At 35.8% G+C, this 27,323-nt stretch overlaps 1 protein-coding gene across 10 annotated transcripts in view; it reads right to left on the bottom strand.

The window, feature by feature from the left end:
- The window catches only part of RGS7 (regulator of G protein signaling 7), a 263,514-nt gene that overhangs the window by 136,095 nt on the left and 100,096 nt on the right, over window positions 1-27,323 (bottom strand). For all 10 annotated transcript variants that reach the window (XM_030034927.2, XM_030034922.2, XM_041128388.1 and 7 more), the window contains exon 2: window positions 10,389-10,485. In XM_030034927.2, coding sequence (XP_029890787.1) covers window positions 10,389-10,485 — 97 coding nt within the window. The remainder of the gene's footprint in view (window positions 1-10,388; window positions 10,486-27,323) is intronic.

Below are 27,323 nucleotides of genomic sequence, written 5' to 3'. Positions count from 1 at the left end.
TGTAACTGTTCTGTTCCATTCTAATTGACCATATATTCAAGACCCAAACCTAACATATATTCCCAGCTTTAGGATTATATTATGCTCATACAAAATCACACTTACAAATCCTAGGTACTATTGCAAGGTTTTGATTTTTGGCAAGACAATGGATACTTTTTGGACTCAAGGGTTCTGACCTTAGAGGAATCAGATTGGGTTTCTTTTCTTTTTATCTTTAAGTGGCTGTTCATTTCTGGGATAGTTTCCAGAGACGATTTATCAAGCGTATCATGAAACAGATTTCACATTGTGGTAAGACCACTACTAACACTCAGCAAGGACTTCATGCTGTGACTTAATTTGTCTTCAGCTATACACTTCCTCTCCTCCTTCTTAACATGAGCAGCAAATTTCTCTCCTGTCTCAGAAATTAGTGACAGTAAACACAGTAACGACTCTTCCTCTCAGAAAACGCTTCTCTTCCATGCACCTCGAATTGGTGTGTGAAAAAATTCCAATGTGATTTAAACAAACAGCTTTGTTCTCATAGAAGTACCTCAGGAACTGATGGAGTCAAGTAGTATACTTTGCTCTGCTTCCTAATTAAAACAATTACTTAAAATACAGGTGCCTGGAAAATGCTCACTGATCTTTATTTCACTAGTTCTAACCATTGCTATGCAACATCTATAGTACTTCTTTCTCAGAGATTTCCACGAGATAGCCAGGAAAGAAAACCATTTTCATAGAACCCCTGAATATATTTCTGTACAGTTGTTCTTCCTTAGACATATTCTAGTCTTGTCTTCCTACAAGGCTTTGATTATGCACATAACAGATTTCAGTGAACCTATGTTATTAATCACTACTACAGATGCTGCTTATATCAGCTTAGAAGTGTTTTTTTTAAGCTGATATATTATGCACTGTCTCCATGGGCAAATATATATGGCATAAATATGCACGCTATTTATGCTTGTGTGTGTGTGTTGGAGGGGGTTATTTTCTCTCTTTTCTGTAAGTACTACTCATTGTTGCCGATATAAAAACAGCATAACAAAACATAATTATTAACTGGTGTTATGCCAGGAAAAACTGGCAAACTACCTAAATTGAAGCTGTGATAGATTGCAGAATTCCTGCTAATTTCAGGTTGATGTGAGACTGATTCAGGGCTCCCTTTTCACCCCACATTTTCCATGAATGTTACATGTCCAGTGTCCAGAGATTGGGTGTCAAGGTTGGCAAACTAGGTAAATTTTTGGCCATAGTGAAGGCAGTGAGTTTTCCCATACTCCTCTTAAAAGTACTCATACTTCAAAGGTGCAACCCCGTTCCACTGAAAACACTAGCAAAATCTTACACATGTGGAGGCTAGGAAGAAGGTGGTGTAGGAAAGGGAAGGAAGTACTTTCATGACAAAACAACATCGTAGGTCAAGTTAGGGACAAAATTGTATCTATGATCAACAAGCCCCAGAGCTATTTCTCTGAAAACATGCTGAGCTGTAAGGCCTTACACAGCCTTTGGGAAACAGGGTATCATCTAATTCAAACTGTGCACTTCATGTGGACAAACAACAAGTAAGATGAATGTTCCCAGCAATCTCCCATCTCACAATAAGAGAACAAGTATTAAGACTTTTTGCCCATCAATGCATGACTTCTAGACTTATTTCTTTTGCAAATGTCTGTGAAAATAAGCTTTTCATATCTACTGATTTTAAAGGAACTGACACTTATGATGACTGTTTTGCACACAGATTACTTTAAAAGACTTTTCAATGGGTTTTCAGTATATTTCAGTTTCCTAGAACAATTTTGCAAAATTGCCTCAGACTTTCTTCACTGTATTGCCTTCTTTTTACTAAAGCTCCCCGTGGCAATTGCCACTGAATTGAAAGGTAAATGTATGAATACCATTTTTTGTTGCTGTTTGGTTAGGAGGAAGCAATAACTTTTAAATGAGAATCTGTTGTTCTGTTTAAAATAACCAATGAAAATAGTTTCACGTTTTGAAAAGCTTTTAATTCTGACTGATTTATTAAAGATCTGATATTAACACATGCCTTACAATGAAAATGGAGAGCATAATCATCTTGGAGCATTAAAGTTATTGGAAACAGTTCTTAATTTTGTTTATTCATTTTTCATTTCAAGTGAGTAAGAGCATTGAGCTCTTATTTGATCCCAGCCTGCCACAGCTTGTCACATGGCCATTCTGAGCTTCAAAACTGCAACGCTGTCACCAAGCTGATTTTCTATACAATACAAAAGTTCTGTCAAGTTTTAAGCAGCTTAAGAGCACCCTTCTCTGACCATCGTTACAATCCCAGTGATGCAGCCAAGACAGACAGGCAAACAAACAGAAACAGGAGGTCAAGATATGGAAACAGTGCTCAAATAACCACTTTGGTTTTCTGAAATGGGAAAGCATACAAAGCACCACTCAATCAGTTAATTATCTCACTACTTTGAAATGACTGTATGTACAATCTTATGGCACAGCTTAGTCAATTTCTTCTGCTCATGACTCTAAAAATCATGAACATGATATCAATAAATAAGAGAACCAGCCTTCTTAAAAATACCCACTCCCAAAAGACCACGAACATTTGAATGCAAATCAGTCTCTTTGACAAAGTGATGAATGGAAACAACACAGAAGAGAGATTGGTGTTTTAAATTCAAAACAACTATTCATTTGGGGATAGAGGATTATTAACTTTTTATTCTGTCCTGGGTTTGGCTGGGATAGAGTTAATTTTCTTCCTAGTAGCTGGTACAGTGCTGTGTTTTGGATTTAAGATGGCAATAACGTTGATAACACACTGATGTTTTAGTTGCTGCTAAGTAGTGCTTATCCTAAGTTAAGGATTTTTCAGTTCCCCATGGTCTGCCAGCGAGGAGGTGCACAAGAAGCTGGGAGGGAGCACAGCCAGGGCAGCTGACCTGAACTAGCCACAGGGATATTCCGTACCATAGAATGTCATGCTCAGTATCTAAACAGGGGGGAGTTGTCCAGGAGGGGTGATCACTTTTTGGGGACTGGCTGGGCATCAGTCAACTGGTGGTTAGCAATTGCATTGTGCATTACTTGTCTTTCTTGGGGTTTATCTCTCTCTCTCTTTTTTGTTATCTCCCTTTTCATTACTACTACTACTATTATTATTGTTATATTTTATTTCAATTATTAGACTGTTCTTATCTCAACCCACAAGTTTTACTTTTTTTCCTGAGAAAATTAACTCTACCCTAGCCGAAACCAGGACAAATTCTCAAAAGTTCTGCTTTGAAAAGTGAAACTGTAAAGATGGCAAGTCCCAGCTCATATTTGCCCTTCTGAATGGGCACAGGAAAGAGAATGAGCCAGCTTCTGTCCTTCATGTACTGACAGAGATCTTTACATCAAAGCATTTTCCTAAGACTGAAACCTCATCAGGGAAGTGACCTTGCACTTTTAACACTGAAGGCTCTGTTTGCAAATAATAAGAGGCTGATTTGGTATAAAGAAACCAGCAATGATTCTACTCTTAAGTAATACCTGTAGGAGAATGCGAGAAAAGGGAGATGAAGGAATGGAGAGAACAAGAAAGTAGGAACCTGTCATCAGCCCAGCACTGGAGACACTGAAGGAGAAAAAAAAACCAGTCCATAAAATTAGAGGCTTGGGAGATGGGAATCCCAGCTTCTCCCACATGGTTATTTTATACTAGAAAAGGTATAAAAAATGGAAATTCAAAAAATCCTTGTATTTACCTATAATGCAACATTACTTTGTTTCAAAGGTACCAGATGATTGAGGTGTTATGCTTTTGTAGGGTTTTTTTCTGTCAATCCAAGTACTAGAGCTTTCTCTTTTATCTTGTATTTCAGGTAGGTATTCTCCAGCACTGAAGTGGATAAACCTATCAACTCATTTCACATGCAGCACTGAAGTCATCAGATGCTAACGACTCATTAGTCAGCTGGGAAAGATCAAAACTAATGACAGATGAAACACTCTCTTTCTTGTTATTAGTCCCCTGAGTCATCCAATTCCCACTGTACCATTCTTTATATTTTGGTGCCTGCCTCTATACAACAAGCAATACTGTTGTTGCAGGTAGCTCCTGTGACTCATTCTTTGGGCTTACCCATCTGTGATTTGTGGGTGAGATGAGTTACTATGACACTGCTTTCCTCTGGGGCCTCACACTACATCTGACCAGGCTACTGAGACTGCCAGTCTGCTTTTCAGCAGGATTTTTTTCATGTTTAAACACATAAATTCTCTCTTTTTACCACGCATACTACTACTAGTGCTTAAATAAAGACTAGTAATTAATGATTTTATGAATACATTTGCTAATCAAAGTGCAACCTCTCATTATCTTAACAATTTCCAAGGTAGAAGAGAAATAAGCATTTTCTGAGAACAGGAAAAGCGACGAATAAAAATGGCATATGATGGCAATAAGCTTTCTAAAAAATGGGAAAATGCAATGTCTATATGGAAAAGGCACAATATCAGCTTCACATCTCAGCTTCACATTCTCATTCCTAATGAGAAAAAACATGGATTATATTTTCCTGGGAAAGGTAAATAAATCTTTTCACTTCCTCTTTAACTCAGAAGGAGATATTAAAAAAACACCTTTCTACTGATCTCCTTCTCCTATTTTTGTTGGTTCAAGCTGTCATTACTTTCCAAAATTATTGAGCCATGCATCAGAAACAGCCAGTAACAACTAGTATGAACATGCTTTCCTTGAATACTTTTTATTCTGTCTCTGCATGTATTCTTTAATTGAACTTAGATTTCTCATGGTTCTCCAGGCTCCTTCAATAAAAAAGCTAAACAGTGTCCCTCAGTCATGCTTACACACCGCTCAATTGGCACATTCTCCACAGATTTTATTCAACACCAAGCATATCTAAGTATTATACACTTTAAAGTCCTATAAAGCATCACACTGATATTCCATAATGACCATAAGACACCACTATATCACTACATCTGTCTTAATGAAATATCCATGTTATGATTAGCTTATGAAGCTTTCCGTACTAATACTGACCGACCAACCCACCCGCCCGCCCACCCCTCAAAGACCCCCAAAACAAACCCTTGACTACTGCAGTGCTTTATCTGTAAACTCTGAATGCTTTTCTGCTTGAAAGTGAACAGCAAAACTTTGGCATTTACTTGCTGTCTCTCCTTAGTAAAAATAAAAATGATATTTTAGAGCTCCTTCTAATCCCTATGATTCATATGTCAGACTCCCTACATTCATGATTTCAAGCAAGTTTTTTTTATCCATTTCCAGGCCTAATGGTGAACCATGTTCCAGGCAAATTGCCTTCTTTTTATTCCTAATACTCTAATCAGTGTTAGTAAAGAAGGCACATGACAATCTTCATGCAATTATTATTGTTGACTGGCAAGATGTCTATATAAACTGTTGTCTTCATTCCTCCAAAACATTTTAAAACCATGGAGACAACAGCAAGTCCTCCTCTTGTTCATCAAAATGCATAATCACATAGCAAGAGCAAACTCTTTTGCCTGTTTTTTTCCTTGGAGCCTTTAAAATTTCAAATCAAAGCCACAGTATATATCCGATGAATAACATTATTATGACTATGCTGCAGACATACAGGGGGGTCTGCATTACTGCAGTCTAGTCAGCCATCAATCACTGTTTTAAAGATGTGCCTTCTGAAAACTGAGTGCCCATGACTGTGGTCATCAGCATTAATCACAGAAAGTGACTTAGATCCATAGGCAGGGATAACTAAAATTTTGGCATTAAACAGTCAAATTTCCCAAGAACCACATAGGAAACTACTTCAGTGTCATCTTCAAGACCAGCTTTAGATGCCCAGATGTGTAATTATGCTTAAAGCTACTGAGAAAACTGACTCAATCTCTCCTTCAAGAAACTTCCAGTTCACCTGACATGTAATCAGTTCAGTTCAGATATAGTTCAGGTTCTGCTAGATGATACACGTTTAGAACAATGCAATTTTTAAAACACAACTTCTGGTGTGATTTTCACACTCAAGAAATAATAATGTGAATGGGCATAAGCAGAGTATATTGTTCATAATAAAAATAGATTATTCCATTCTCAAACACAGGAAACTATTACTCGAACAATGATGGTTTACACTATAGTGTTGCTTACGTGCTTAAGCAGTCAAGACTAAAGCAATAATACAATTTCCAGCAGAACTTGCATTAACAGTGACCAGTGTAGGATCTAAAATATAATCTAGCAAATCCAGTTTCAGCCATTAGTGTACTAGTTTTCTGCAAAGCTATCTATGCAAATCCATCTATTTGTTGCATTCGGTCTGAGCCTACTTGCAAGTAAGATTGTGGATGACTCAGCTTGAGGTGAACCATCACTACAAAGACCATCTGCTACAGTATATTGTACGTTCTCTCTGTTCAAAGACCTAATTGTACTTACGCTGACAAGCACTAGCTGGATGAGTTAATTCAGCGAGACTCTGTAAAGACTAGGGTTTTTTTACAAAAAACATTTTTGGCTGAAATCATAATAGGCATACAGTATACTGCTACAATGGTCCCAGAAGGCAGTGAGCTAGTGTCAGGATGAGTCAGTAAAGAATTATGCTGCAAAAGCCATGTGTAGCTGTTATTTGACTCAAAAAAAAAAAAAAAAAAAACAAACAAAACACACACACAAAAAAACAAAAAAAACCAAAAAAAAACCACCCCAAAAAACCAAAACCCCAAAAAACCAAAACCAACAAAAAACTTGGGCGTGGAGACAGTAAATATCTGTTCTGCAACAGTGAATGATGTAGATCTTGATGTAAAATAAGCTTTGAGTGCATGAAACCATTAGCTCATCAGACCCAACAAGCTACAGTACACAATAATTCTGAGGTGTTTGATATTTATTCTTGCTTGCCACAACATAGTAAAATACACCACAGATGTTCACTGATAAGCACAACAGGTTGCAGGTCTGCAAGCAGTACAAGTAAAAGTCAGAGTAGTGAGCTCCCAATGCTGTACTTCCACTGATTCTTTTATGCTGAATCCCATTTGGAATTAGACAAGGATGCATTTTTCCCTCTCCAATAATTATTTATTTCTATGTATAATAAGCCCCACCATTTCTGTTAAAGACTTTGTAATACACTAAGCTGTTCACCATAGTTATTTGCATAAAAAGAGGTATAATTTTATATAGAGTTCTTTATCAAAATAACTCGAATGAGCATCATTAACATCATTAATGCTAAACAGCTAGGAAAAATCTCTCAGCACTAAGGATTTTTATCTTGGCACATACGATATATTGGAGCTCAGTCAAGGATTGAGTTTTTTTCACAATCCATTTCACCTCCTGCTTGTAGGTGACTGGAATACTATTATCCAAATTAGTCTGCAATTCACCATCTCTAGCGAATTTACACCATAGATGAATCTGCTGCATAAAGTTAATCTGATACACTCCTAAATGTGGATACAAATATGAATAATAATTAGCACACATCCACGGGTTTGTATTCTTTTTCATCAAATACCTTGTGAAGTCATTTTACAGCATATTTTAATCAGGTAAAGACAACTAAATGATTCACTTTTGAAAGATTTCAAGAAAGAAATTGAACAAAAATGGTGTGTTTGAATTTAAGCAGCTTGCTCACAAAAAAGACTGTACAAATATCAACATCGAGCAACTTATTTGCTCTCTATGAATATATGAAATATAAAGCGATATAATTCATCATTTTTTCAAAATTTTACAAGGTGAAATAATCTTTAACTTAGCATTCTTTTTCTTCGTATTTTTCTGAAGCACAACAATGTATAGAGCCTGTAGAGATTTATCTGTATTTGAAATGTTTCTCTGTGTGGATATTTTACTTGTAAAAATGTTTAAGGAATGACTTGGTAAATGATAGTATAATCACATCATCCTATTTATTATAATCACAACATTCTATTAAAAGGTTAAATTCAGATACCATTCCCCAGGCTGATTTTGCTAATCCAGTCATCCTTCAATAGATATGGTCAGTAATTCTACATTAAAAAATGGAATGAAGCTGCAGCAGGGGAAGGTCAGATTGGACATTAGGAAAATGTTCTTCACTGAGAGGGTGGTCGGTCACTGGAACACAGTGACCCAGGGAAGTGGTCACAGCACCAAGCCTGTCAGAGTTCAAGGAGCATCTGGATGACACTCTTAGTCATGTGGTTTAGTTTTAGGTAGTCCTGCAAGGAGCAGGGAGTTGGACTCAATGATCCTTATGAGTCCCTTCCAACTTGAGATATTCTATGACTATGAAAAAGTGACTGCTCTTTCAACTAGTTTTTCACTTGCTGTTTTTAGAAGCAATACTATGACATAAAAGTAAACAAAAATAGAAATACCTCTTTTGCTTTTATAATTACATAATTAAAATGCTAGCCCAGAAGACCCTATTCCTACAGACAATTTATGGACATCCTTAATTTTTACAAATTGTTTAAAGGACTCTTAAAGGTCTTTTCTAAGTGTTTGCAGGAACTTGACTTAACTGTGGTAGACCTACCCCTTTTGCTTTTCCCCACAAACAAACAATTGCAAAGTTCCAGTTTTTATGGGACTTAATCCTGGACAGATGGCTCGGTATAATACATGCTTTTATGCACAGACACACAGATATATATATATACATGAGCATATAGACATATATATGTACTTTTTAACTGGAGAGAATCTGCTCTTGAACATTTTCATATGGATGCTTTTGTGGGCAATAACAGTACTATAAGGTGTTATTATATACATTTTCATGATTACCATCATGATCGTTAGACAACAATATTCCCATGTTTCCTAGAAATCAATAGTTACTAGTTCAAGCTGAGAGTCATTTGCTACCTAAACAAAAACTCCTAGCACATTAAAGGAAACCCACTACTCTCAACACGAAGGTTTGAAGAGTTCAGATTCCATCCAGCACAGAGAGCTGACAGGAAAGTAGATTTATTGAACTAAAATGACAGTTGTGCTGTTCTGGTGGGTTTTTTTAGTCATGTGTAGCAAAAATTACTGCCCTGGTATTTGAGGGAGAAAATCTGCAAAGGTCAAAAAAAAATGAACTCTGCTATGCTTTTTCTTTCCCCCTGCAGCTGATAAAGTTAATGCCTCAATATAAAAGTTGTTGTACAGTGACTGCTATGTACTACTGTATATATATCCTAACACAATCTTAAGAAGTACGATGTCTATTCCAGTAAAAAAAAAAAAAAAAGAAAAAGTTTTGGTAAATAATGTCTCCTGCTATACAAATAACCATAGTCTGTCTAATCTGAAATCCATAACACACAAGGTAAGGCAGAGAATAACAATTAATATGGATCATTTAACATGATGGCATGCTCTACTAACTTATGGGAAATAAAGGTCCATTCTTCAGAGCCTAGTTTTTGTACAAGCAGTTTCTAAAATCACAAAAATATTTTGTTCACTCTTAAGACTCTTTCCTTCTTTGTGCCAGAATTGTTCACTACCAAAACCACCAAGGGTTGAAAATTAAAGTATAGAATTCTTCTTGCTGTTCTGGACAGTAAAAACTTCTATAAATACTTTCTATGGAAGGACTACCTTTGCCTTTACAAAAATTTCAACTGTTACCAGAGTATGGAAAAAGTACGTTCAACAATGGCATCTATTTCAAAGGAAATCCATATGCATTGGTAGCACGAAAAGATACATATCCACATATATAAGCCCATAAATTGATATAAAAGTATGTAAATAAATGAATAAATATATTATACTAGTTAATTAAGAAATTAACAGATTTTTGTGCATATGACAATACTGATTTGGATTAGCTATAAAGTTTACAGCTGTCTTGCAAATCACCATGGACATCTCAGTCTTAGCTTCTTCAGCACAGGCAGCCAGCTACAAAAGCAGATCATAAACATTGTAATAAATGTCTACAGCCACAATTCTGTATCAGTTGCAGAGTGCAGTGATGATTTTCCTTTTGTGCTGCTGCTATGGCAGTTCTTATCTTCATGTACTGGCCTGCACACTAAACTCATACTTGCCATGAAAACAGGATAAAAACCAGATCTGAAATGCAGAAGCTCTGCAATAAAAACATTGCCATCTTCAGGTAATTGACTTTTTGTAGTAAATTAAGTATTCCCTTTACTTAATTTACAGGACAAGAACATCTCTGTGTAAGCCCACTCGAATGTGCAAGAAACATCAAAAACTTCTGTAATTAAAGTATTCAAAGGATAGTCAATGTCTCCTCCAGACCAGATGACTGTGAATTCCCCATAGCACTCAGTTAAAAGTGTTTTCCTTTTGAGCATCCCCTTACATAAGGTAGAGTGGAAACTTTAAATAGCATGAAATTCACTTTGACTCTTACCAGAAAAGACACTGGGGATCTTGGAAAGAAAACTTTTGACAGTACGAATAGGAATCCCATTTTTCTCATCTTGCATGCGGGCTATGACGTCTTCCATCTGAACACAGAGAAAAAAAAAATAAAAGAAAAAAAGAATAAAGAAATCCAGAATTATTTCCTAAAATAAATTCTCACAGAAATCCTAGATCAATCTCTCAGAATGGCAGGTCCACTACTGCTATTTCTTTTTTAACTTACAATTTATATTCTATGTTTTTACTGAAAAGGCTGAAAAACTGCAAGTAATTTATTCATGGACAACAGTAAAAAGAAAGTATGTGCTCAAAGTCTTTTGAGAAAGAAATACCAACACAGAACAAAGACATTTAGTTAAAGTTGTTAAAAGTAGTTAAAAGAAGTAGTTAAAAACCATTGTTGGATATAGAACTTCAAGTTTTGATTGTATTACTGGTATTGTACCACACATAAAAGCAAAACAGACTCATGCAGCCTTTTCGGGGACTGATACAGTTCTCAAAAAGGGTATTCAAAACAAAAATAGAGCTTTTAAGGTCAAAGCAAAAATTCCTTCCTTTCTTTTGAGAAGAGTTAAAAACGTACAACATGATGCAATTTTGCATCCCTGGAGAGAGCAGAGCCAGAAAAATAAGATTATTTGTAAGTAATGGAGTGGGTATAAAAATGTTTAAAATCACTTTGGTGTGGGTTTTTTTTTATATTTTTCCATGAGCTTATTTTTTCCAACTCGATTTTTTAGGCTAATTTGGCCTGTACATTTTATAAATGATGCCCGACCCAAAGGTTCACTTTCATGTGAACTATGAACAGCAAGCCCCTTTTACTGGAAAACACAAAGAATGTTTACAGTCATTGGCTGACAATGCCAGTTTTGATTCTTGCAAATTTCCTAATTGAAGTTTACATATTAGATAACTTCCATTTTTCTTTCTCTGAATATCTAAATTTTCAAAATATTCAATGATATTGTGATAAAATTAATTACAATATCCTTCCTTTTTCCTTAAATCACCAACATACTCCATATGAAAAACTCCTTAAGACAAACATTTTACATTATTTTATTAGTCAAATCTTAAAGAAAAAATTTATCTCACCTCTGTCCCCCCAACAGGTTCCCAAAGAATTCATTAAACGTTTGTAGCTGGGTTGTGTTGAGAAAAGAGACTAACAGACAAAATTCTGTTATACACCTTTTTTCCACAGAAGTCAGATGACCCAAATCAGCAAACAGCAAATCAGCATTAGTTGCAGCTATGCATTAATTGGCCCAATGGAGGAGTTGTATAGAGCCAGGAAAGGGAGCTGGGGTCACTGGTGGTATACATAAGGAAAAAGAACAAAAATCCATACCGGAAATGAAATCAATTAGTTCAACTGCTCGTGAAAAACCTGTTTATACAGAGGGTGTCTGGAGGTTCACATGCTCCGTGTACTTATGGATCATACATTAACAACACACGGAACACAAATCCAGTGGCATAGTCCAAAACAGAAAGTACACAGAAGAAGTAGATATTATTAGTAAGATGTGGAAGACCGAGTCTATTGTTCAGAATTAAAGAATGTAAAAATGTAACAGAAGAAAAGAACCAATGTTCCTTGTAATGACTTTCATCTGACGTGGAATTTAATTATTTAAATAGAAAACGCTATTAATAATGTTCTGAAGAAATTGTCAAGCAGGCAAACTGTTGTCTATTAAATGGAATATGTGCCTACACTTATTATCCATATAATAAGTGAAGGCTGGTTTCAACCCCTTTTAAATTCAGTTGGTAAATTGTCTTATTGAGCCCTTAAATGAATAAGAAGTCACTCAAATTCAAGTGAATATCTTTGCTTTAAACAATAAAGTAAATTATAACCATAGATGCATGGTCTTCTATGGAAAGGAACAGAAGTAAATTTGATGATAAATTCCATACATGCAGCGTAAGCTTGTAAGAATATTGCTAGAACTGCAGAGTGAATAATAATGTATGTTACACTGGGACAAAGTGTAGAAGACAATTCACACATAAGGCAACATGATAAAGGTGTATTTGCATTATAATAAGGATTACTACAAATGTAGGACACAATCCTGGAACGTAATATTACAGGGAGTGATAAGCAGTTACCTCTTTCTCAGGAACACACAAGAGTGCAAACATTTAATGCCTAGCATTCCTACTGCTGTCAGTAATCAGTCTATGATTTCCTAAACTTGCTTCATGGACAAGATTTAATCTAAACTGTATAAAACCCAACTCTGATAGGGACTGTAGCTCTGGGGGAATTCTTTGGTTTTGATTAGCAAAGTGAGCTCTAGGATGTCTGCACTGCAAAATTACACCTTCCCCTGCACGTCTAGCTCAGATTATTGCTCCATGTCAGGAGTGAACACCCTCTGTGCAAAAGGCAGCTCATATTCCAGACAGCATCATTGTGAACTGCCCGGTTAATTCAGTGTACAAAGATTACTGCAAAAGTGAGTGGGAATGTTCTGAAACAAGATACAATACAACAGTAGACTCCTAATTAGTTACAGTTGACCTGGGATTCTGTACATTATCTGTTAGACTACAAAATTCTTATTTGTCTTGTCCCTTTTTGTGCAGAAATCTAGAAGGTCACTTATGTTTTGTGGTCATCTTAAATCTTTAACATAAGAACTCAAGAAAATGAAGGGCAATTTTTTTTTAAAAAAAGCTTCAGTTAAAGATTCAAAACCATCTAATCCAACATATGCAGGTGCACAGTTTGACTTTCAATATACATACTCCCTATTTCTGTTTTAGCGGCTTTAAATTCAGCAAATGGATAATCTCTTCCACTGAAAAACATCTAATTTAATTATATTTGGGAAGCAGCACTCAAGGCACTTCTCTGTCATTCATCAACAATGACCTAAGACAATGAAAAGGGCAGAATAGTTTAATTAGAATGATGAAAGAAAATTTCATCTAATTTTGCTAAAGAAGTCTAATCTGGGAAACACAAGCTGCTGCCTGATATAATAATTTTCCTTCCTGATGTATCATTTTTTGCTTCTGAGTCACGTGACCCTAAAAGTGAAATATAAGCTCCTTCACTTCACCTCAGAATTAAGCTTTATCAGTTCTTTTCTTATGTGCTTATCTGGTTAAACCTGACTGGCTCTGATCATGCAATGGGATCTTTTGCAGAACTCAGAGAAGACAAATCCACAAACAACAACTGCCTCCTGATCACTCTGCAAATGAAGCTCAACGTGCTTGAGAAAAGGAAGTTTTATAAGCACATCTTTTAGCTTTTCAGTCATCATTATACACAATTAACAGGGAAAGTGTAGCTAGAACGAAGTTCACAGTGCAGCAAGGATTCTACAGGAGCATTTCTAAATGAATGTATGCTTCAAAAAATGTTCCATTTGTTTACCAGTGAGGCAATTCTGACCCTGACAAAAACTCACTAACATTCTGATGCACAGGCAGCTCAGACCAAACTTATAACATTAATATTTAATACTTCACTCATGTCCTTATGAAGATAATTCGCAATATTCATCTTGACATGTAAGGACTCTGTGAAATCTATTTCAAAGGCTAACTCTATGACAACAGTGACAGTGCATCTTATGTGAAGAGAAAAGAAAGAAGATAGTGATATCCTGCAATAGAAAGGCTACAGGATATAGGAGCCGTTGCCAAATAATGACCACTGACTCGGCTCCAAACGCACTGGGAGCTGGGCATGGAGACATGCATGACTTACCCTAGGGGCAGAACCCATACAGAACTAACAAGCCCACAGAGTCAGTAGTGTCTGGCCATGGGGAAGAGAGATTAAAAGTTATCAAATGGGAAGTGAAGGTGATGTTTCTCAGTCGTGTATATTGCTAAAAGTCCACTGAAGGACTATACTTATTAAGTTTCCCTTCTTTGATAAGGTCATAAGAGGTTTCTGCCATATGGTGTGCGAGTCACCTCTTCTATCTTTAATCATCAGTCATTACCCAAAGGTATCTGTCTTCCTCCATTATTGACAGTGGATGTCTTGATAACAAACCAGGACTAGTATGATTTAGCTACTTTACTTTCTCCTAGGAGCAGAATTTTTATGGTTCCTCAGATTTCAGTGCCATGTGGTTTGGGAAGACCCTGTTCTTTAAATTTCTAAATCTAAATATGAATTTCATTGCTAATCATGCACACATCTTGCAAAAATTATGCCCTTGCACCATAATTCAGCAACCCTGCTTCTTAAGTGTGTTTTTTTAATTAATTCAAAGACAACAAAGTCAAAAGCTCAAAAAGTCTGTCAGTGCAGAACAAGAGTCTTTTTTTTCCCTTAAAAGCAAGCCTAAATCAACTCCACATACAGTCACTAGATACAAGGATTCCAAGAGTAGAAAAAGAAAGCAATGGTCCAGAACTAACTAAAGTTCAAGAGATACATGGTAAAAGCTTGAAGTCTTGACCTACTCACACATTTACAGATTTCTGTTACTAAAACAAATTTCAGTGCCAGGGAATTAAAAGTACACCCAGCAATACTAGAATGAAACTAAGCATAATTTTGTACTCAGTTATTGTACCTCAGAACAGGGGATTGCTCTTATGTTGAGTGTACTGGGGTCCACCCGTACTACAGCTTTGCTAATTTTGCTAAAATCTTTCTTCTTCATTTTACCCAAAAGCAGGGGTGGAATAACCCAGTGGAGCCTACTACAAACCTCATCCAAACTTGTTAACAAAGTACAACAAGTTACAATATGTAGTAATTTCTTACACTACTCAACAAGCTTCCCTAGACATTTTTTTCCCCTCCCTACTTAAACCCGTTTCAGAGTCCGAGTTCATTAGTGCAGCTGGCCAGCAGTTTGCAGGAGGCTTTCATTAGCCAGCCCCCTGTGCAGAGACATCCATGAAGCAACATGGGCTGAACAAAACCAGCAGGGTAGGAGAAAGCTGCAAGGTTCCTTACACTGTAATGGCCATTCTTTTTGTTTTCCAACACATGCTAACTATGCAGAATAGATAGATATATTCTCATCTTGTTATTATTATACTGATAATGAATTACCGGTAACTGCTTTTGCTTTCAACAGTACTCCTCTCTTGAAACTCCATTGTACTACATATGCGCTGGCTCACACACTGCCAATTATACTACAAATTTTCTGTTGAGATCTCCATCAGCTAAAAAGCCTGCAATTGCAGGATGCAGAAAATTTGTAAGAAAGTATTTTGTTGTGGTTCACTGAGGCAAAAAGTCTGTATATTTACATGAATGGCTAAACTGCCCCATCAGAGTTACACTTTAGGAGCCTCAGACCCTCTGTCTTCCCACGTGAGCTGCTCTTTGCCTGGACTACACATGCCAACAATCACTGCAATATCCTTCTTTAATTGAATCATCACAGTGCCACCTGAGAGCTGCCCAACTCCATGAACCAGGGGGCTTTGTTCAGCTAGTTAAGCTGCATCACAGAGAAGAAAAGAGCACAAAATACAGGAACTACAAGTCCCGGGAGGCTGCACTGACAAGCACAGATACAGGCAAACTGATTGCCAGATAAAATATTTCAGTGTTGCTCACCAAACTAAAGCAAATCATCTCAGGTCAGGAGTGCTGACAACTCTTTTTCTAAACCAAGTGTGTAGAAATGAAATGGTTTGACATCTCTCTATCAAAGATTTTAGCATTTTCCATTTAATGCAGAATTGCGTTATTTCAACTCTTCATTTCTACTTGGGATGAAACCAAAGTTTAAAACTTTCACAAATCCAGAAAAGTACATTTAGATTTTTGATTGAAGTACAATGCTGAAACATGGCTTAAAACATGCAAGATTAACCAAACTGTTAATGACAGTCATGCATGAACTATCTGAGCTTGCTGAAAAAAAGCAGTCAGTCAGGAGTTCCTCTAAGTCAGCAACATTGCTTCTCTGGTCTACCAATACAGGGAACTGCCCTAAGTACTCTCTGATGAACATTAAATTAGAGAATAACTTACTCAATGAAAAGAATAAAGAATGACTGGTCTCATCCTTTTCTCTTTACTGAAGTAATTATTTGACACCATAAAATCAAATGACAAATCAACACAATATACTAGCAGTCTGTGTTTACATTAAACGAGTGCAGGGCAAGCTTTTGTCATTTCTTAAGAATAATTTAGGTTATTTTTAATTAATTTGAAAATCGATGCCAGTTCTGTGCCATTATTATTGAGACCTGAGTTTTTCCTAATCAGATGAACAGTCCCACTGGGCTTGTCCCAGCCATCAACATTGTATGTTCACAGCTGAACTTCCATCAATATGATAGACTCTACACACTTTGCTGATTTAGAACTGTGCTTTTGGAATGATAATTTTAAGCATGTTCTTGTGTTACTTATGCACCTAAAATGCTTAATCAACAAAACCAGCATTTCATTTTAAAAGTGCTTATAGTTTATTACAAATCATACAAGTAGTTCTTTTGCTTTTCATTCCTGTGCCTTGCCCATTTTGAGCAGTTATACCAAATTCTGGATATCAGAAGCAGAGAAGCAGAGAGTCCTAGGGACAATGAATGAACCTGCACTTACAGAGACACAGCTAGGCTACTATAAAAGAAGTATCCACCTTCCAATAGTGCTGAATTATCTAATAATAAAGTTGATGAAAATAAATCCCTTCTTAGATATGTTCTCTCAAAGCGGAAAAAAGCACAATCTTCATGTAAAGTTTACTGAAATTACATAGAATACACAAAATCAGTTAAGTTATTGGCAGCTCAAATATTGATAACTACTGCATAGCAAAGAATTTTCTACAAAGTTACTTTACAACTTTTTATTTGGAAGAGAGAGTATCTGAGGAAGAAATACAGTTTCACAATTAAAAATGCTGAAAAAAAATAAAACAAATGGTCTGCTGAAATGGAATGTAGTTGACCTCTTTTTAATACTTTTTGGAAGAAGGATAACTTAAAACCATAAATTGAACTCCTGTGATTAACCTGTAATCATGTGGCCTGTTTGGAAGCTACAGCTATCAGTGATCCCTAGATAAAGAACGTCTAAAGGTTAATCCCCATCACATAAAGCTGTACAGTAATGAATGGAAAATACTGAAGATACCATATAGTACAATCTGTAGATAGTGATTTATGCCAATAAGCCATTCTTTTTTCTCCCAGGGACGGCTATTGCTGAGCTAGTGGTTTGATGCACCAACATGTCACACACTATGACTTTTTTCTCTGCCTCATACACTGGGTAAACTGGAGATCTCCCAGTAACCTTCCATTTCCACCACCACTCTATGGTTTCACCCAATTTATTTCTTACTGTGCCTTCTTTGCATAAGTTGAACTGAAAACATTTAATTAATACTGCATTTCACCCCCCAAAAAAGTGCTTCTTTATTCTAATTCACAAAATAGTGCAAATTTTCTTCTGTCAGTATATTTTTTGAAGAATTCAGCATGTCAGAACTATGTCAACAAACCTATAGACAGCACGGGCTATTACTTCCATTTTTTTCAATTAGATTAATTTTTGTCTCATCTAAGAGTCCTACATCTAAATATGTAGGACATACATCCAGTTCACTGCAAGTATATTAATGCTATATGGCTGGACAGTGAACAGCAGACCTAAATAATTTCTAAAAGCTACTCAGCTGGTATTACAGAAAAACCACATAACTTTGGGGGAATATATTCAGCTTTGGAATCAAGAAAAAGATTATAGAAAACGCTATGCTAACTATACAAAAAATCAGGTAGGTGGCAATTCCAGCTCCCTGGCCTTCATGAAAATGCAATTTCAAACAACAAAAAGAACGTATTAAGTAAGGACGAAGACTGTATTTTTTAAATTAACCACTTGAAGAATAATTCAAATATTCTTTAAAATTGTTTCATACTATTAATACTTCAGATTTTATTTTTACTCTGGCCTTTCCAAGCCAAGAAGCATTTTCTATATTTAGGAAACGTCACAATCAGACACGGAAAATATAAAAATCTATGCACTTATGCAAAAGTTACCATTTTAAATGAATGGTTTTCATGTTTAAATTCCAGACAGATAAAGAAAAGCATTTCATTTTATTTATCTGTTTTTCTTGGAACTTAGAAATTATTAATTAGAATTAATTAGAAATACAACTTTCTCAAACACTGAATGCTAGTGTTGCACAACCAAACCAGTGAAAGCTTATCCAACAAAGTTAAAAAACACACCCAGATGGTGAAACTTCAAAACCTCTGAAGTCAATGATAATTTTGGAAACTGTATCTGTGCTTTCAGTAAAATCATTATTTCCATCACAGGTGTGAAACATTGGTTAGAATGACAGAAGAAAAGGAAGCATCACTACGGATACTTGAGAAGGAAACATAGCTTGATACAGGAGGTCATGGTGAAAGAGTATTTATATTAATAAATTAATTTCTGTAAGAATACTTCATTCAGAATAAAATACAAATTTTTTAAAGCAGCTAAACCAATAAACAATATTTATTAATTTGTCAGGCCATGATTTGAGCTTCTAAACTGTGCTACCAGAGATAGAAATCATGTTTCTTAGGCAAAATACATGTTTTTAAACTATGGTCTTTCAAAGTCAAGATGTTTCCTGAGTTGTACTGATCGTTTGTGATATGATGGTCCTGACATTAAAAATAGGGTCTCCTGTATATTTCAGATACAGACAAGCTCAACTGGAAACCTGACCTCTCAGATCCCAAATGGACTTTCAAAACAGTATTACAAAAATTTTCAAAAGGTTTGGAGTTTTTTCCAAGGAGGAACAAAAGCAAAATGTCGAAATTCAACAGAAAAAAACAGAACAGATTCTGGTAGCGTGGTCAGTATACAGGCTAAGATTTTAAAGAACAAAACACCAGCACACATTTTTGTAGGAGATGTAAAACAAGGACTAAGTTAGCTTATATGTAGCTAACTCAGATACAAAAGTGAAAGGTAGCTAATGGCACATTTTGCCTTCACAAAAAACATTCACGAAAATATTAGCTATAGGATATAGCAAAGTCACGATATAGTCATCTACCTAAAAAAAGTGACATTCCTCGGGAGAATACTTGTATTTACTCCAAAATATGTCATTTAATTCTAAAGTCCACAAAACCAGATGTTTTCTAAATTGGTACAGCTTTCTTACGTCATCTGTTACTAATGGTATTAAATCTAAATTTGTCTTGTTGGAATCTCTTTTCCTCACTTCTCAGATGATCCCAAACATTACAAAGCCACATCAGAGCAGCAGATCATTTTAGAAGCAGCTCTTGTTGAGCAAAGAGGAGACCTTTTAAAAAAAAATGCAATATCATTACCCTTCAAATGCTGAAGAGGGGAGAAGTAATTACAAGAAATGTTTAAAATTACGTTGACAGAAATAACTTTTCAGGGTAAACAATGATATGAAAATGGAATACAAATTTAGAAAATTAGCCTGCATATATTTTGAGGTTCTCTAACCTGCTCTGGACAATAGCTGATGCAGAAGCTGATTAAAGCACAGGATTACTTCTCCATTCACAATGAAACTGCAAGGAGGAACACTTGTACCATAGAATCATAGAACAGTTTGTGTTGGAAGGGACCTCCAGAGATCATCTAGTCCAACCCCCCTGCAATAAGCAGGGACATCTTCAACTAGATCAGGTTGCTCAGAGCCCCATCCAACCTGACCTTGAATGTTTCCAGGGATGGCGCATCTACCACCTCTCTGGGCAACTTGTGCCAGTGTTTCACCAACATATGGAGAATATAAAGCCCAAATAGTCTGGCGATTTCTGCATTGCTTTCTGCCCTGTGGCGGGGGAAGACTGAAGGAGGCAAGCTGGTCTTCTGCTAATATTTCAGCAACTAGAGAACTGAGATACTGTATAAAAACGAAATTTCTAGTTCTCTTAGTCCTTTAAATTGCTCTGAGGTGTTAAACTCCATTAAATACAGAAATACAGCTGCTACCATCAAAACAGATTTTTACCAGTAACTTTTAAATTATGCTCTTGTAAAAAAGTTGTTCTTAATAATTGTATTACAGTATGGTAAGCTTTCAGTATCAATTATATTTGGCATTTTAAAAAAATGGGCTGCTGATGTAATACGGTAATGTAGCATTACATGACAGATGGATTGGTTTCACAGTAGTCTGTTCACCCTCTGTTACACAACTTATTTGAAAACAAATATTTTATTTTACCTAATCTGAATAGATAGAAACTAGGCAGTCATGGATATTCTGGCTGTGTTGGTTCTTAAAGCTTGTCTAATTCACCCATTTTCCCTTTAAGAACAATGTAAAAGAAAGGAAAACAAATGAATCACTGAAATACTGATCTGCCAAGTGAACAATACAGAAAAAGAATGGATAAAGCCCACAGAAAATACAATCATGATACATTCTATATGCAAAAAACATATCAAGAAGAGCACTGAAATGAATGAAACAGAGCATTTAAACCATTTTCCATAAAAATTTAGCTACCAGCATTCCATTAACACCAGTATGTTTTCTCCTCATTAAAAATCTTATTACCATCTCCTTTGAGCCAGCAGAAGTTCCAGGCCTGTTCATCTTTTTACTACTTTTGAAAGCATCACACACACACTAGTATTTTCATGCTAAAAAGGAAACCTACCTAATATAGCTCTTGCTAGTAGCAATTTGGGAACTGTAGTACAAACTGTAGGTTTATGTAAGACAAGCAAAGCATACAAATATTAGCCTGCCCTTCAGTGACAAAATGAGGTATTTCTCAAGGTCAAGCAACATTTTTTCATCTCTCATTAACTGTACAAATTAGTCAAGAGTCTCACCAGAATATGACAAAATTTAAGAAAAACAGGTCATAGGTGTTCTCATTCAGCAAGAAGTAATAAAAAAGTTCTACAGGCATTTTTTCAAAAAAAATTGGGAGGAACCTATGTGGAAGGTAAAACCTCTTTTTTTTTTTTTGGAATGGGTTTTACAGTTTTGAGATGTATTTTAATTTAAATGGGAAAAAAACCCCTGAAATGTGAGTATTTGCTATGAAATAAAATTATGAAAATAAATATTACAGGTGTCCTAGTTTCAGCTGGGATAGAGTTAACTGTCTTCCTAGTAGCTGGTACGGTGCTATGTTTTGAGTTCAGTACGTGAAGAATGTTGATAACACACTGATGTTTTCAGTTGTTGCTAAGTAGTGTTTAGACTAATGTCAAGGATTTTTCAGCTTCTCATGCCCAGCCAGCAAGAAAGCTGGAGGGGCACAAGAAGTTGGCACAGGACACAGCCAGGGCGCCTGACCCAAACTGGCCAACAGGGTATTCCATACCATGGGATGTCACATCCAGTATAGGAACTGGGAAGGGGGGGCGGGGAATCGCCGCTCGGGGGACTAGCTGGGTGCCGGCCGGTGGGTGGTGAGCAATTGCACTGCGCATCATTTGTACATTCCAATCCTTTCATTATTGCTGTTGTCATTTTATTAGTGTTATCATTATCATTATTAGTTTCTTCTTTTCTGTTCTATTAAACCGTTCTTATCTCTACCCACGAGTTTTACTTCTTTTCCCAATTTTCTCCCCCATCCCACTGGATGGGGGGTGAGTGAGTGAGCGGCTGTGTGGTTCTTAGTTGCTGGCTGGGGCTAAACCACGACAACAGGTCAAACAAATGTCTTCATTTTAAAAAAAGTATTTCTGTCATCTGTTACTGAAGAGCATAATTAAATAAAAGAGCAATTTAAACAATGAAAGGTATTTTCCAAAGAATGTCAAAATTGCCACCATTTGATTTATAATTTCTCAATGTTTCTAGAATTATTCCAGTATAGGATTCTAGCTATATCAGCCTGATTCTAAGACAAATTTAAAATCCTATTTTCCTAAGACAGAGTAAATGTTTTTTTGGTATTCACAAAATCCTGGCATTCTCCTAAAAATTACTAAAATCATAGCAAAAGTAACTTGATTAACAGAATGTAGCCCATTGCTTGCTTTAGCAGTTATTTGGAAGAAGACAGTTGGAATTTTGATAAGGGTTTTTGATTCTACACATTCTACACAATAGGCAAAACAGAAATGAAAGTTCCTTGTTTAAAAATGAAAGCTAAGTTACCCATACTCTTTTACCAAAGCAGGCTTTTGCAGGAGCTTTCTTAAAAGGAATCTCTGATAAAGTGCAGTAGCGCCAGTCCGTCAAACTCCATTAGAGCATCTAATTCCATCATATGTAGTCACCTCATACACACACACAGACCCACTTCTTGGCTTCAACTCTTAAAGTTAAAGTTACCTGATTTCCAGAAGCCTTACCCTTCTCCATCTGTTGAAAAAGGACCTATTTTTTTCTCACTCCTGCTTACATCGCTGTATTTTCACAAGGATCCTCTACCATGTCTTGGTACAGGAGCAATTTCAATAAAGCCTTATTCATCAAAGTACTTAAACAGTTAGTAAACTTTAAGGTTGAAATTTTCTAAGAAAACGAAAGTAACTAAATACCTAACTCACATTAAAAACCAGTGGACTGACATATCAAAAGACAGTGACACAGTGAAGAGTGTGTATGTTCCAGTGCTTTGTGAAATAGGAGCTCATTCCAATGTGACATTTCCTAGTTTATATTTTGGCTGGTTGCAGTATAATTAGCAAAAGTAGAACACATTTTGTGATACTTCCTTTCAGTTTTATGTAACAATTACATCAACTCTAGCACTCCACTGCACTTGTTCTGAAGGAAGTAAGGAAATTAAAAACCAACTATCTCCCTCTGTCTTATTTATTTTTAATCTGTTTTTAAAAACATGAATTTGTCTTATGAATTCATGTTATATTTTTACGGAACATCTAACTATACTTTAATTTCCTTGGGGATAAAGAAAGTAATTTCATTTAAAAAAGGCTATTTTGCCTTCAAAACACTAACTTTTGAATTCTGATGATTTAGACACTTTAAAGCAAATCAGGTCTGAATGTTCTGTACTTGTCCAATTTAGTCATAGTTTGACATTTACTGTATCTACATTTTATTTTTCTTTGCAGTCATATTCCTTTTGATTAGAAATATTCTGTCTTTATTGTCAAATCATGTTTGTGTCACCAAAGAAAGTAGAGCAGTAGTCATTAACAGATTTGAAATATGTGAGCTCTGAAAACTGTGAACGATGGCTATAAAACCATTTGTTTAGTCTATCTGATAGACAATTAGGAAAGGAGATGCTCATTTGTTATAAACCAGTTTCAGTATTCACATATTATTATATGTATACAATGAGATGAGAATAATATTAAAATCAGACAAACTGTAATTTAGAACCAAAAACTGAGAATGGATTTGAGTGAATTAAAAATTTAAAAAAAAAAAAAAACAAACCAGGATTAAAGCCCACAAATTCATTTGTGCAATTATTTTTTACTCTGGAAAAATTTAGGCAAAACACTGCCTGAAAGAATTAAGTGAGAAATGGTATTTTTCAGCCAAATTTTATTTTGCCAGAAGGACAGACTCATTCTAGGTATTAGTTATGGTAAGCAGAATTTATGACAGAATGCACAATGGAAGTCTGTATGCCATACACACCTTTCTATCAGCCATAGGGTTGGACAAGACATCTCAACTCAATCTCAAATCTCAAATCTGTCAGCTGATGTGTACTTGGTTAATTCAAAGAGTTGGAAAAGTCAGAATCTCTGTACTAGATCCAGTTGGATCTAACTGGTAGCTTGAATGTTGGTCTTGGAAACCTTGGATCACAAGTTTCATAGAAAGTCACTCTAAGAACAGAGAAGCTTGATTGTAATAAAGGCATTTCTCACTCGAAGAACCCCAACTCTTTTTGAAGAGCATTTTTTCCATCACCAGTTTATCTGTTTTACCAGTTTAAAGGATGGAAAGTAACAGGGTTTCACAACCAAAGCACTACTTCAGATAGTCCTGTATCTGTGCTATGCAGCATTTAGAAGTACTCATTTCACACTCCAAATATGTTAGAGATTAATAACTGCTAGAAAAAACAGGATACTTACTGGAAAAAACATATGTCCCTATACAGATGGATTACCCTGCAACAGAGATCTACACTAATAAAATAAAATATAATAAATGGAAGTAGTCTGCAAGCATCTACCCCTTCCAAGCAAAACCAGATTCCTACTTTTGGCTGAAAAGAGTAAACACATTACACAACTAGTCTTTACCGAGGCAAAATTAAGGGGCTGCCAATGACGTGTACAAATACAGTAAACTGTAATTCTGATGAATTGTTTCAAACAAGGTGGGAGAAAAGTAAAATACCTAAGCACATCAACAGTGATGATAAGATTCCTCAGGCATTTGGAAAAAAAAAAAAGAGCAAGCTGCATTTAGCAGATGAATGACTTGACTAGGACTTGGGAATCCTGGGTTTTCTTCTCCACTTTGCCACCAAATGATCTTTGGCAAGTCACTTTAACCTCCTGTGGCTGAGAAATCCAAGACACAGTTAAGGAAACCACTGTTAACTAAACAATATTCTAAATACTTTAGATGTGCTGGAGCATTGTAACTCTGGATAAAACTAAAGCATTCAGATTTTCAACAGACTGGAGTTCCTTTCAGTTCCAGAAAGCTGCAGAGTCATGACTTTTTTTTCCACCTTATCTCTTCTCAGAGGCATATATCAAAGCCTACTGTAGTCAGTGAAGGCATTTCCTTTTATATTTTGGGAATAAATGCTAGTATCTCTAGGCACTGGGCTTCTAAATATTAACTACTTCATGACTGGCACAGCATATCTCCTCTTTTCCTATCAAAAGCTGAACTATTTATAAAGTTCCAGAAATTAAATTTAAGAGGTTGCATACCATCTACAAATCCACAACACTGAATCATTTCTGTATGGTCCTCCCTGACAACTAAGTTAACGCCTTGGATGTTAAATGTCTTGAATGCATTTAATATATTAAACGTGACTAGGAAGTTCATTATTCTGAAGGACTGTGTTTAGAGACATATTTGTTTACTGTATGCCTCGTTGTTCCATCCTTATCTTATCACATCTTGTTGCACTACATCATGTCTCAAGAAAAACATGAGGATGAACTCATACACTGAAATTGCTTTGAATGGCTTTTATGTGTTAGACGAAGCAGAAAGGGAGGAGGAAATAGTGAGGAGGACAAGGGAAACATCCATCTTCATTATCTTTTTATCTCTTTTGAAACTTAAAAATGTAATCCCATTCTGTGTAGATTTGCATTTTAGTTTGTGGTCAACATATACACTTATCAGAATTTATTTCTTGGTACATAATCCTACTTAAAGATAATTGGATAGAATCTTTAAGGTCTAATACTGAAAACTGCAGTTACAAAAATTGTAAATATTGTAACAAAGTAAAAAAATTGTAACAAATTCTAGATCCATACTAGAAAGGTCAGGTAACACCACTGTATTCTTGAAACCTATTTTAAAATAAATCTTTACTTAAAGATAAAAAATTCCCCTTTGGACATGAGTTCTAAAAGTGGTATCTAGGGAAGTCTTCTAACATCAAGGACCTCTTTGTCAAAACCCTACATCTGATTGTTATGACAAAAAATTACAAATTCTGACAAAACACAGGCATTACCTTTCAACCATTTCTTCCTCTGAAGTAGTTTCCACCATATACTGACCATAGTGCTTCTATTATTATCTCAAATATTTTATATATCTGTTTTCATAAGAACTAATGTTGCAAGTTCAGAGTTAATATAAAAAGATGCTGACCAAAGAGGCTGGAAACTCTGGAAATTCAGAGTAAATCTGCTGAGATTAGACTGAGGACAGCAGTGACATCTAACACAGTATAAAGGGGTAAAAGTAATAAAAATATTAACTGGAACAACCTCTAAATGTTATTTATCCAGCATAGGTAGTCATGATATCAGGACATCCATGATCCACTCGGTTCAAGAAAACTGTCTTGAACATATTAATACCTACTGTATACCTCTTCAGTACAGCCTAATGCAAACTGGATTGAAGAGACTTTTGCTTCAGGATGAGATCAGGTTCCATTTTGAGTTGGTTTTGCCCTTGGTAATGTTTGTAAATTCCCAGAAGTGAACATAAACCTTGGCATGGCTTTAGAAATTAGTTCTAAAACGCCACTGAGAGTGAAGTAAAAAATACATGTTTAAACTTTGTTAGAAAGAGCAGACAGGCTGCTTATTTGTCTTTCTGCACTCATCAATCTTTATGGCATTCTTCAGTGAATGTTCTGAAATTATTAGCAATATCAGCCAAACTGAATTAATCTGAAACGTATCTACTTTTTATTTCTTACTCACTTCATTGAATTTGGTATAATGTAACTAAAGGTCCATTTCTCAGATCAAATTTACCTCTTCAACAAGTAGCATTTGATAAACTACCTTTAAGGCCAATTGCAATGAACTGTAAATTATTTCCCTTTCATGGGAAGTCTGCTTTTAACCCTTCCTGTGTGGACACATGTTTAGCTAACATCGGTCGCAAGAGCATTCCAGAGGCCTTTAGAAGACCTTGAACAGAATAAACAAGAAGACTAAAAAAGAAAGATGCCAATTAGAAGAACACAGGTGCGCATTCCACGATAAAGGGAACTTGGCACAAAGAACCTCAATTCGGCAGTTTATCTTGACCAATTAGACTGAGACAAGTTTCGCGTGTTTTAATTGGTATAACCAATTATGTCCTATGTTTATGCGCGTGTACAGAGTTAGTATAACCAATTATATCTTATGTTTATGCGCGTGTACAATGTTGATATAACCAATCATATTTTGTGCTTGTGCGCGTGTACAGTGACTTTGCAGAATTTGTGACTATAAGTATGTGTGTGTTTTAGCAATAAAGTGTCGTCTGTTGTCTGCTCTCAAGATTACAGGCGTCCGTCTACTTCAATCTCCTCATTCCTGTACAACTGCCCAGTC

This window comes from Aquila chrysaetos, chromosome 13, assembly GCF_900496995.4.
Source record: "Aquila chrysaetos chrysaetos chromosome 13, bAquChr1.4, whole genome shotgun sequence".
NCBI classification, from domain to species: Eukaryota; Metazoa; Chordata; class Aves; order Accipitriformes; family Accipitridae; genus Aquila; species Aquila chrysaetos.
This window is presented reverse-complemented; position numbering and strand designations above follow the sequence as displayed.